The sequence below is a fragment of the Helicoverpa zea genome, chromosome 4, assembly GCF_022581195.2.
Source record: "Helicoverpa zea isolate HzStark_Cry1AcR chromosome 4, ilHelZeax1.1, whole genome shotgun sequence".
Classification (NCBI taxonomy): domain Eukaryota; kingdom Metazoa; phylum Arthropoda; class Insecta; order Lepidoptera; family Noctuidae; genus Helicoverpa; species Helicoverpa zea.
This window is the reverse complement of record NC_061455.1, coordinates 1,789,581-1,802,884: the sequence shown is the minus strand read 5'-3', so window position 1 is coordinate 1,802,884 and position 13,304 is coordinate 1,789,581. Positions and strand designations below refer to the sequence as shown.

General features: G+C 34.3%; 1 protein-coding gene across 1 annotated transcript; it reads right to left on the bottom strand.

Moving 5' to 3' along the window:
- Positions 1 to 777: 777 nt before the first annotated feature.
- Positions 778 to 10,391, bottom strand: LOC124630127 (integrin alpha-PS3-like). Its single transcript, XM_047163863.1, has 22 exons — positions 10,239 to 10,391; positions 9,676 to 9,839; positions 9,090 to 9,229; positions 8,002 to 8,099; positions 7,769 to 7,883; positions 7,226 to 7,381; positions 6,608 to 6,718; positions 6,366 to 6,454; positions 5,919 to 6,143; positions 5,549 to 5,663; positions 5,212 to 5,385; positions 4,760 to 4,936; positions 4,111 to 4,235; positions 3,957 to 4,023; positions 3,725 to 3,872; positions 3,259 to 3,624; positions 3,093 to 3,177; positions 2,905 to 2,967; positions 2,653 to 2,797; positions 2,310 to 2,382; positions 1,764 to 1,884; positions 778 to 1,477 (listed from the first exon to the last, which is right to left on the bottom strand). The coding sequence occupies exons 2-22, from the start codon at positions 9,825 to 9,827 to the stop codon at positions 1,334 to 1,336; spliced, it is 2,889 nt and encodes a 962-aa protein (XP_047019819.1). The 5' UTR covers positions 9,828 to 9,839; positions 10,239 to 10,391; the 3' UTR covers positions 778 to 1,333.
- Between the last annotated feature and the right edge of the window lie 2,913 nt (positions 10,392 to 13,304).

Below are 13,304 nucleotides of genomic sequence, written 5' to 3'. Positions count from 1 at the left end.
TGTGTTTGCTGTTCCATATGGGTGTCCTCTCAAAGATGGCCGAAATAATTAGCTCTTGCACGTCCGAAGACATTTTGATACGTCACAAAAAAAATGTATAACATTATGCCTACAATGCAGACGCCCAACGCGGGCGGTCACCGCTTGACTGGAGCGCACCGCTCGTTGCCCGCCGCCGCGCCGCTCCCGCGCCGCTGTATTCGAGGGCCGTTCCATTTGATTATACGCGTAAGATCCTGCCGCTCCCGCGCCGCCGCCGCCGCCGCCCCGCTGCCCGCAAAATTCGAGGCAGAGGCCTAAGGGCGCGGGTTCGATCCCAGGTCAGGCAACTAGCAATGCAACTTTTCTAAGTTTGTATGTACTTTCTAAGTATATCTTAGACACCATTGACTGTGTTTCGGATGGCATGTTAAACTGTAGGTCCCGGCTGTCATTGAACATCCTTAGCAGTCGTTACGAGTAGTCAGAAGCCAGTAAGTCTGACACCAGTCTAACCAAGGGGTATTGGGTTGCCTGGGTAACTGAGTTAAGGAGGTCAGATAAGCAGTCGCTCCTTGTAAAGCACTGGCACTCAGCTGAATCCGGTTAGACTGGAAGCCGACCCCAAAATAGTTGGGAAAAAAGGCTCGGAGGATGATAGGTTTAGTAAAACACTTATTTTTTTTTAAACTAGATGGTTGGCAATTCCTATCTGACCACCTTTAGAAGGAACACCAAAACAATCTCAAGGATCACGGTCTCTTTTGAGGTCCTTACACAAAATAAAAGTCGTTTTGGTAATATTATAATTTATGGCTATATTAAATGAATACAAAAATAATTTATTATCTTAGTACAAAAATATACATTATAATATTAATACTATGAGGACAGCCTCTTTGGGTTCTTGAGCATTAAAATCTTTGGTATTATTTGTCATATTTAGGCCTAGGCTAGGCTTAGTTATTTAGATACACACTAGACGACTGAGACAATTCGGATCAATCACATCAAGTTGCAACTTAAAAAAAAACTGCGAATTGCTAAAGCCATTCCATATTTGAATGTGTCACTATACAAATCCTAATATTAGAAAATCGAGGGTTTTACTGATTCTATGTTTAACTTTTTGTATGCCGCTAATTATAAAACAATAGAAAATCAATCGTGTCTGGCATATAGTACAGCATACAACAGGAGAATAATTTTTCGAATCAGATATTTTTCCCTGAGACAGCAAATCCTTAATTAGGACTGTCGCAACTAGAAGCTTTCAATACACCCCATATTAAGCTGTCCGTGTATGTACAGCCAAATGTAATACAATTTCTACTTTATTCAATACTTCTTAAAGTTAGTCAGAATCGTCAAATGGTGGTAAATCATCATCTTCCTCTTCAATTGGCATTGAAGACGTGTCACTTTCTTGAATCAAGCGTTGCTGGTTACTTTTGTGAAGCTGCAGCATCTTGTGGGTCGTTCTTTGGAAGAATCCTCGCTGAAATTAAAAAAAATTATAGTAAAGTAAACATGACAAAGTATTTGTCCATGGTTTCTATTGCCGTCCCCATTCTTTTTATCTATCCTAACGCTTGTGCACTTTCATATGTCCTGCGCATTTGGCTTATGTCCTTAAATGAGAACAGCCGCCGTGGCCGGTATTCGACTATGAGGACATCATCATCATCATTTATCTATCCGTTCATGTCCTCGTTCTTACTCAACGACGATGAAGAAGACTCGTTACCATTTTGAAACTTCTTGTAGAATATGTGCAAACTCACCTTATACAATATGGTAACTATCAAAGCCAATAAAAGTAACCCGAGTAGAACACAGATGAGTATCAGCTTCCATGTAAAACTCTCTGGCTCAAGAATCAGCGTTGTTTTTACTTCAAATGTTCTGGAAATTAATTTAAAATGTTTATCCTGCGGTAATGCAAAAATATATCCAATAGGCGTGATGACAAGACTAAATAGTGATTCTAATTAGTCTTTTTTACTGTATATTTTATAACAAAACAACGCAACAAAGATTGAGCTCATAAAGTCAGGTTTATTTAAAATGTTGACTTAAATAAATAATACTTAAAAGTGACGCAATATAAACTTGAATTGACCTTGAATTTAGAGTTGTCTGGAAGCCGATTCCAACATAGTTGGGAAAAAACTCAGGAGATGAAGATGCATTTTAAAGTTTACGGACTAATTACTTTTTTTCATGCACCATGCCTAGTATAATAATCTTCTCCGTTATTCTTGTACTTTAGTCTATCCAAGTAATGTCGCATTGCATATAGTACTGATTATGATGTATTAAATACTTACGTAATATTATGTTTGCCATGCACAATCATGTGAGTAGTAGCGTTGAATGTTATGTTTTCTCTCAGATAGTCCCCTGCAAAGATAAGATCAATAACATTATTTTATTTTAACTGTACCTACTTAATTATGACTCATGTTTTTACGCTTTTAATTGGTCGACCTGTATGTAGGTAACTGACATTGGAAATGACATGGAAATGCAATTAAGATAAATCTTCCAAGGAACGTAGCCTCATCATAAATTGATAGCTGTATGTCGTTCTGATGACAATTTAATAATATTGTATGCATTTATAAAAACGTGTTTTTCTAGTTTTTTAACGATTAGGTAATAATACTCTACCTTCTTTACTAAGATCCAATTGTAATGGAACATAAACAGGGTATGAAACCTTAGCTGGGACTGACCAAATGCATTTAAGTGCATTCTGATTTGTAAAGTTACTTTGTTCATGCTCACATCCTTTTATATTAGCTGATATGTTAGTCTGAAAAATAAAGATAAAAATATAAAAGATGATTATCATAACTGGTGGAAAATGGTTCTTTATATGTAAAGAGATTTTAATCCATTAAAAGTTCTTAGCGTTCATACCTTTTCTGGTATTAGGATCTGAACAACTAAAGCTGAAGAGTCAGATGGACCAAGATTTGTGACCTGAAATGAAAATAATAACAAAAACATTAATGAATTGCACAAGTATGTTAATGAACATATAAGTAGAAACAGCAATCCATTTGTACATTCATCTTTAGATACTTCACTTCAAGTGGTATACTTACCTCAAAATAATGTTTAAACGTAACATTTGCACCAGCTGCTAAATTGTCTCTTGTAACTAACAAAGTTGCATTTGGCATGGCTTTTCTGAAACATTTGCACTCCCAGGTAAGAACATAATCAACTTATTATTTGCCTTTTATAGTATATTTCGTTGTTCAAACTTACCCATTAACACTAAAGTTTGCTTCATGTACAACATTAATAACTATATCTTCAAATGCATTATCAGTAACATTTCTATATAGCGCATCATTCAATTTAGCCTTTATATTCAAATCTAGATCTCTAGTATCATTTACATTGTGGTTCATATCATAATCTAGTTCTATTTCCCATGTAATTTCTTCGTTTCTAAGCAATGGAGATGGAACATCACACATCATGACCAATTCTTGAAGGGAGCATTCACTTGGTATCCTTTTTGGAGCCATCGGCAAAGAAATGTTAACTTTCGCAGCATACGCTGGTTCCTCTTCATTTAGAATTGTGATCCTTGCTCCTAATTTTGTGTCAGATCCTGGAATGTAAGGGCTAAAAAAATTTGATACTCGAATGTATAATGATGATATTTTTTGAGTCATGACGCTTGTTTGCGTCTTTGTTTGATAAAAGAGGCGGAAAATAGTCTTACTTGTCTAAAGCCTCCAAAGTCATGACTAGCCAAGGTATGCAGATCAGATCTTCTCCACAATCTCTGACCAGTTGAATTAGAAAAGAGGTTTTCAGAGTCGATTCTTCGGATAATCTTGCAGCATTCATTAAGAACGTAGTAGAATCCTCTGGAACAGTAACATCAATAATATAATATTGATCAGATATATATTTTTTCTTATCTTCAGTTATCTTAATTTGCCAAACTTTACCTTTCATTAGTTCATCCGGTTCTAGGTGAAATCTCAACGATATTGGCTTTGATAAGTCTGCAGATGGCTGAAATGAAAAAAAAAAAATTGTTGCTTGATTATTTTTCTGTGCTCAAAATACCGTAGCAGGTACTCTCATATTATTATTACTTACATGCACTTCGATAGTTTGTTCATCACATGTTTCTTGACCTGGTTTTACTCGAAACTTACGAGTAGCATCGCCGGATATCATTGCTCTGTTGTATTCTGGATCTGCTTCAATCTTTCCAATAACATCTAAAAATTAAAGAACATGATTTAATTTCAGTCCATGACTATTTACTACTGGGTTATAGGTACCAAGCAAACTGGTAGAAGTTGAAGTGGCAATGGGCAGGTCATATTGCTCGCAGAGCAGATGGCCGATGGGGCCGAAAAGTGCTGGAATGGAGACCACGGACTAGCAAGCGCAGCATAGGACGTCCACCAACAAGGTGGACAGACGACCTTATAAAGGTCGCCGGAAGACGCTGGATGCAGGTCGCCTCCAACAGGTATCTGTGGAGATCTAAGGGGGAGGCCTATGTTCAGCAGTGGACGTCCTACGGCTGAGATCATGATGATGATGATGAGCAAACTGGTGAACATTGGAGGAGGCTTTTTTCCAGCAGCGGAAGTCTTTCGCTGACACGACCACAACTACTACTACTTGTAGTTGAATTTGAAAAACATGTTTTTTGCTTCATGGTTTCTACTTCCTCAAAGTAATTATGAGAAGAAGAATTCGATGAAAAGAACTACAAGGATATCAGTACTCTTACTTATTTCCACATTGTTCCAAGGTGATGTCGCTGATACACAAAAGACAGCAGCAAACCCCGTAGTGTTTTGTGGCAAGTTTATAGCATTCGGCACTCGAATAACAGCGTGAACCTTCATGGTTGGGATACAACGGTACAGGTATGAAGTTTGGCTGTTGTGGGCTCCAATCGCCAAGTCTGAAACAATATGAGCCTTTGAAAGAAAATTTTGAATGTATGTATCTTAAAAAATCAACAGACATTGAATCCATTTCCAGAGATCAAAAACAATTTAGGTAATCTTATATATAAGTCTTGATAAGTCTTGCAAAAAAATCGGTAAAAAAACTTTTAAGTTAAACGGTTTTATCTTATGTGCACTGAAAACTAGAAAATAAAAAAAAGCTGTTACTTACCTATAAACCTACGTAGATGGTCCCGGTCATATTAGACTAAAATAAAAACTTACTCACCATAACATTTATTATTATCAACATCAGCTCCTTTAGCTATTGACCAGCCGAATCCTCTTGCATCCATTGGCTGTATTCGCTGTACATTATTTGGATTTAATCCTCTGGCATAACCTTTATAAATGTATACTGCCCCTTGTCCATCATTTTCCCATGGTGCTCCTATGGCAATATCTGAAACGAATATATAATAAAGAATATTGAAGCTAGTTAAAACACTTTTTTTTCGTATCAAATAGTATTTTGATTTGTTATTTCCTACAACAAACAATTTTACATCTAAGATCGATGATAGACTAGAAAATAATGCTTTCTAATACTTTGGAATATGAATTACCTTTAAATCCATCTCCATCAACATCACCAAGATCAGCAATGGAAATGCCAAACCATGCTCCATTAGTGACAGACCCTGACACATGACCCTGTTCTTCTAAAACAAAATCATTATCCTGAAAATAAAAGACATTTAATTTTACCTTTTAACAATAATAATATTCAATCTAAGCCTCTAAAGTTGAGGAAATTTTTGTTTTAATGCGTCAATATCTGGAACTAGTGGGCTGATCTGAAAGAACGATCTAAATTTGATAGTTTATCTATCGAGGAACTTTCTATGTACTAGATTAAGGGTGACGGCACTGGCATAAACACGATATTCACTCACGAAAGTCTGCAAATCTTTCAATTTCTTTCTCTATTCTTACCTTTTCTTTATTCATATATACAAAAACAGCTCCTTGATCATAAGGTAGACCGCCATCATTCTTCACGTAGGTCGGTGCTCCTACTAAAAGGTCGTCTAGACCATCCCCATTGATATCTGTAACGCAAAGACTAGCTCCGAAGTAGGAGCCACTCTGAGGTCCCTTAATTGTAGTTTTAATGTTTAAAGATTTGAATTCTAACATCGGTGGCTCGAATATCAGTACCTGCAAAGTGAAACGAGAAAAAATATTTGTATTAGAATTTTTGATATTACTTTCTATGAGTTGCACCATTTAACTATAAGGTTAACTTAAACATTTTCAGTAACCGAATTGCAGATTTTAAAGTATACAGCTGTTTACGGTTTGGTTATCGTTATAGTTAAATGGTGCAACTGGGTCTTACAGTAGTAGTTATTTTATGTTTATAGAACTGTTTACTGGTACCTTTCCACCTGCAATATTAGCCCTAGGAGCTCCTGCTACATACAAAATGTTGCCATCTTTTTGGAAAACACCAGATTCAACGCTGTATCCTGAAATATGTGATATAAAATAATATAGTGAAGAAGAATTTGATAACAAAACTTTTTAAAAGTTATTTTCATGAATTTATGTTGTGATTTCTTCCATCAATCTTACAAGATACTTCTGTGTTAAAGCATATTAAAAAATCATATATTACGTACCAAAATATTCGTCTGGTCCTATATCTCTTGAAAAGTAAGGATTTGCAGCTAGAAGCTTGGTCGTGTAAGAACTTGTATCGTTTGGTAAAAATGACATACTTATAACTCCACCTGAAAACATAAACATAGCTTAAATTACATAAATACAAATAAGTATGCTCCTTAAAGTGTAGAGTAATTTTTAATTACACTCTTCGTGGAAGAGAAGAGATGTATGTACCCAGTGAATAAAAGAAGCTGATATATTTTAAAGCTGCATTCTATATGCTACTGTCTGCTCATGGAAGGTGGTGGATTAAACAATCAGTAAATGATCATATAGGTATATACATATATCTGAAATTTATTCTTATTGATTAATCCTATCTCCTTATTCAAGATGCGAGTTGTGTAGTATTTCTTTAAAATAAGACTTGCAACGAAACGAAATCTCTACTTATCCTTGTTTTAATTACCAAGTAAACTAATGCCGTCTTACCACAAAAACTTTTTAACGTCAGTTTAAGACTTGTCTAAAAAAATGTCAAATTATGACGTTGACATATGGTTCATTTTGGAGCCACATTTTTTTTAGACAAGTGTAAAACAGTGGTTAAAGTTTTTGTAGTAAGGCCATACCTGTCCATTGCAACAGTCCAGGCGCACCAAGAATGACAGTGTTCAGCTTCGTGACTGCTAAAGACGACCCAGCTTGCCCGTATGCGTAGAAGTTCAAATGAGTGCCATATTCACCATACTCTCTTCTACTTCCATCCGTGACGTAGGCTTGGCGATCTGGGATTGAAGAGAAAATAAGCTATAGAGCTTATATTCAAGTATTCTTCCTCCCTTTTTTAACCGAGTTCTAAAAATGGGCAAGGTTCTCTAGACATTTTCACAAACAGTTTTCTTTTTATGTACGGGTATGCCAATTAACTTTATTGTTATTTTCCAACGTCTGTCCGTCATTAATTTATGTAAGTTATTTTTTGGACAATATCAGACATTAATTTGTTCAGATTTACTAACCTTTCAATAATTTATATGAGAATCAAAAGTTTGTTTGTGCATCGCGCCTACTCTATGAATACTCTGAATAGATTTTTTCTGTTTTATAGCTAATATGTGTGTAGCTAATATTTTCAGTTCAGTTACATATAATTTTTTTAAAACTTCACTCACTAGTCAGTTTCAGAGGGTAAATCACTCTGTTGCTTCTACTGGACTGAAGGTAAGTACAACCATTCATTAGCAGATGCTTCTTCCCATACGGTGCTGTCCACCTTGGAGCGTTTATCTGCAATACAAAGAAATCATTGTTAAAATTGCGGGGAACACTTAGTTATATTATATTGAAGCTGAAGAGGTTAGCATATGTATAGAAATCTGTTGAACAATAGAATATTCATACTTACCATTAATCGTCCATTAGGCAGAGACGCCATTGTAGCTCCGAACCACATGTCATCCCTGAGGAAACCAGGGTTCACTCGGCTGAACATGTCATCGTTATCTGTAATTGATAAAACATAATTATTATTTAATAAAGCGATTTGATAGTTGGTAATGTTTAGAGTCATAATCATAGTTTAGAGTACCCTACAAACTTTTAATCGGTCGATAGTTTGTTTGGTCCCATAAATTAGCATGAAAATTAATACAATCGGTCGGTATCAGACCGGCTGAATACTTTGATTGAAACGATTTTCTTGATTTTCTTTCAAATGTGTCCAGAGTAGTTATTAAGGTAAGCATGATCAAACATTAGTGTAGGTACAATGCTAAAAACGCATTAAGAACCTCCTCCTTCTTGGGAAGTTGGTTGAAAACCTACAATAATGCAAAGCAGTAAATAAAATATAATATGTAGATCATTACGCCTATTGTTTTACACACTAATTAAGTATGTACATAATTATTCATTGCTTATCATTGTTATAAATAGAAACAAAAGAAACTATATTGTCCCTATATTTATTTAGATAAACTGGTCATATTCATATCCCACAGCAATTATTGCAATTTTAATAGGAATATAAATGAATATTTTATTTTTTACGCATATAATTGGATGAGTCGCGCTTCGGGAGTTTACTCTTCTGTTTAGAGGCAGATTTAAATATAAATAAAAGTTAAACATATTATGGGATCAAGGGATTTACTGGTTCATTCAATTATTGTTTAAGTAATCTGTGAATACTCAATAACAATATATATTCCTTTATTTAAGCTAGGTAGGCTAATAATAGGTATATATATAATATCTCTAAATCTAGGTACTTTTTAAGTGTACCTTACACACCAATGACTGATAAAAGGCAAACATCTTGAACTGGACTATAAAGTCTGAAATCACCAACCCGCATTGATCAAGTGTGGTGATTCACGCTCAATCCTTCTCCGTGCGAGAGGAGGCTATGCCCAGCAGTAGGACGATAAAAAGGCTGTAACAGCAACTTACGTAGGCTGTAATAGTATTATAAAATTGATTTATGAATTTTACCTAATCTTCCATTTCTTCTCAAAACAGTGCAGGAAATATTCTTAGCATCCAAGTTCTGAAGAGGACAATTGAATACTGTTCCCGTTTTCATGCCACCGTGGTCATTGGGCACGAAAGCTTTTGGTGCCCCCACTAACAGACTGAAAACAGTAGGTAAGTAATTGTTAATTGAACGAAGAATCAACGGGTATATTAATATTGAAGAATTCGGAAATAATATGACTCATCTTTCTGATGACTAATATTGTGTACTGTGCAATATAACTTTGGACCTCATGAATCATTTTACCTTCGATAACTGCAAGAACATCTGTTCGGTAGTTTTCGAGCATATCACGAACAGTCAAGGCCGAGGACTTCGTTTTTTTTATTATTTGTATTTATTTATAATATAATGTTAAGTTTCATTGTTTTTAATAAATTATATTGTAACTCTTATGTCCCACATGCTGAAATAGTGGGTTAGAAGTGGAGCGATAATAATTTGTGAAAGTTCCAAAAACCGACAAAACTATTTCAACCTGATCCAGGAATCAAACCCGGGACCGGTCGGCAGTTGTGCTTAGATTACTAATTAATTACTTACCCATCGGGACTCAAAAGAGTAGAATATCCAAAATACTCAGCATCAAACTCCGGATAAAATGTAATATGTGTGTTCTCATGAAATATATGACTAGATCTTGAAGAATGAGTTAAGAGAAATAACGCTGTACAAAATACTGCTTGTTTCGCCATTTTTGGTGGTATCTGAAAGAATAATTAGTTTCATTATGTTAAGCTATTATACATTTATTCATAGAATTAAATTCTTTGATTGTAGTTCACCAACAGCTTAAACGTTCGTTTTTTTTCTTAAACAACTGTTCACTTTGAAAATACATAATAAACATTTCATAAGAAAACTGAAATGTATGCTGACTATGTACTTGGACTTGTATTTATAGCCTCAGAAATGTTCATAAAATTACAAATCATGTAGCACTCGAAGTTAAATGTGGAAATGAACTAATATTAAACGTGTAATCCACAATAATTCACAAACAAACATTTCTCTTGCACTAACAAATATATCTCCTTATTGTCGAAAACTGGAATCAAACCTTTTCCTAACAAAAAGACAAACTTAAAAAGCTATAAAAAACTTACCAAACTATGAAAATACTTGGCGCAAAAACTCGTCACATATTTGTATCACTTTATTTAAACAATACTTTTAATATATGTAGTTAAACTTGTGCACTAGTTTTCACAAACTTCACTATGGTACTAAAATTTTAAATAAATACTAATACCTTCTACATAAATTAAAATAATAAAGATTTGTAAAAACACTGTTCTAAAACTATATGATGTATTAAAAAATTGAGCATAACTTGTAATATAGTGTTATTACTTTAAACGCATATCACTAAATGAATTACAAACACAGAGTTAACTTTTCACTGACCTATCATTCAGTTTCGATCTGTCTATCAGCAGTTACATACAATTTTAGACTTTGCCTTTATTGATATAAGGTCTATATTCCCTTAACAGAAGTAGACCTACTAAGTTGCAATTACAATTTGTTGTGCTTACTTAATTATCAGTTATCAAACAATGAACCCAAATTAAAAGGACGGGTTCACTAATTATCTGTTACTTAACCTACTACTTAACTGATTATATTAACTGCAATTTTAACAACATTTCTATATACTTACGTATAGTTACCGGCACGGATATTGAGCTCTCGGCGGAAGAGTGGGGATCGCTTTGCGCACTGTACACATAAGGCAATAAACCAATAAATCGCTTCTGCGCAGGTGAAGGTCAGGGCTCAATATCCGTGCCGATAACTAAGTGTTCAGGTAGCGTTCTGCTTATCGGGTAGTAGGTACTAACTGTTACTGTCCCTTTGTGTCTTTTACCGGCTTCCCAGAAAGAAGGAAATACGTACCCAATTCGGCCACATATTTATGTATGTAGATAATCCGTTACAAACTAATATATTAACAGGAAATATTTTTTGTTCGAAAGTTTGTAGCCGAAAGACTCCAGAACTACTGAATCGATTTGAAAAATTCTTCTTCACTGTTGGAAAACTACACTCTTCCCAAGTAACATAGGCTATAGGTATTTTATCCTAGTAAGGCCAGCAGTTCCCACGGATGATTATGACTAATCTACAAATAATTCTAAGAAAATATTAAAACAGTAGTCATAATATAAAATTACAGTTAAATTGAAACATTTGTAATGGTATAAATATTGACCACAGTTAGTTCATGATACTCGTTTCCTGCAGATAAAAACCGGAGTCAGATGGAATCTTTTACCATAATGTTATGTATCATTATTTACGATTCCTTGTGGCATTGAACTTTCATTGTTAAAAAAATATATAAACATTGATAGGTCTATCTATCTACATCACTGCTGAAAAACTATGGCCCGACTTGAATAGTTGTGCCTTCATAATCTTTTATATCTTCTTTGTTTAATTAATGAGCAAATTATTTGATGACGTCGAACACAAAATACATAGGCACCTGCACCTTTAGGTTTCTAAGAGCTCTGTATTCATTAAACGACATGAATTTTTAATATGCATTTTTAACCAAAATAATAACTAACATATTGCTTCATTAAATAAACTTCTTTCACATAATTATGTACTCTTTTTAATTCTTTCACATAATAAAATCTAAAGATCCAAAAACATCCTAATTCCTTAATAACCTTAATTGACTTCTTTTGAATAGTTTAAATGACTATTATGAACCAACAATAATTACAATCAGTGCCGTAGGTCTCCTTATCATTTAAAATACAATATGCAGTAAGCTGTAGTATAGTGGTAGTTAATTGCATACTATTATCTGTTTTTGACTTATCGGGAGTGAATGAGTCACCCTAGGCGATGCACACATCTAACCATTTTTTTCTGTTTCTATTCTTTACTTTGTAAAATGCCTGTTTTTTTCGTCGTGAAGTGGCTGGAACGGACATAATTTTGTATTGTAATCATTGAAGATATTTTTTTAAAGAAAGCCAGACGTGTGTTGCTGGGGAGTTTGTTGCGCTACTTCTTCCTAGTAATAACACATAGGAAGTGGTGAAGGGTGAGCGTTTTTGGGGCTGTCTCATGTAGTTCAGACGTTTGAGAATTGTAGTTTTTCAGCCTATTTTGAATAAACGATTTTTTTATTTTAATTTTGACTCTTCAGGTATCAGGGCTGCCGATAATAACATTGGGCAAGTTACCTAGGCTCGAGTGCTAATCACAAAATTTTACGATCTTCTTACAAAATCTAATAACCCATAGCAAAGGCAATAAATTAATAGTAAACCAATTAATGTTCCAATTCAATTTCATTATATTGATGATTAATTGAATTAGATACGAGCAGATATTGCTCGTTTGCTTGTAATTTTGTGTTCAAATGAGTCATTAGTACCCATTTTATTATTAAATTGTTATAATATAGATATTTGCTAGCAATTTGGTAAAGATTTTAGTGCCGATTAGATGATGTATTGAAGGTAATAAAAAGATTCATAAAATCCTTACCTATTACCTAATAGATCAAGAAAAAGCGCCTGCCAGACCTTCACTATTTTATAAAGGCTGAAACTTCGTGTGTGCACCTACAATGGGTATGAACAGAAGACTACTGGGAAATTAAGCTGATCTCCGAAAGTAACCGTACTTTCGAAGATTTGGAGATGACTGTCGATTGGAGACGGAGATAGCCTATTTTTTTTTTGTCCAATTGCTGGACATATAGTTCTCTTGGGACTTAGTTAAATAAAATATTTTTTCCTAATGTTATTTTTTTTATAGCAGACATAATTATGCTTCACACCTTTACTTGAGAAAAACAGATTCAGTCTCAAAAAGAACACTTCCTTCAATCTAAAAAGCAGGTCGAAAGCTAATGCCTGAAATGAGATCGCGGCAACATTTCTCACCAACGATCATTCAATTTCCAACCTTAACCCTCAGAGTTAAGGTTCAACAAATAAGCATATCATAACTTTGCATAATAACCTTAATGCAGATTGGTTGTCTAAACAAATCCTTTAATACAGAATAGAGAAGATTTTCTTTTTAATACGAGCGTTTTGTGTTTGTATGCAAAAGTTTTTTAAAACATCACTTTTTAAGAAATATGTATTTAAATCTCTACTATGATATCTATACTAATACAAATCACTAAGCTGAAGTTT

Bases quoted from the DNA above. Each gene is read 5' to 3' on its own strand.
- LOC124630127 (XM_047163863.1), bottom strand. From the start codon at position 9,827: ATGGCGAAACAAGCAGTATTTTGTACAGCGTTATTTCTCTTAACTCAT. The intron at 8,100-9,089 runs GTAAAATTCATA...TATCAATTACAG, and splicing joins GAGAAGAAATGGAAGATTAG to ATAACGATGACATGTTCAGC. The intron at 3,625-3,724 runs GTAAGACTATTT...AAATTTTTTTAG, and splicing joins ACTTTGGAGGCTTTAGACAA to CCCTTACATTCCAGGATCTG.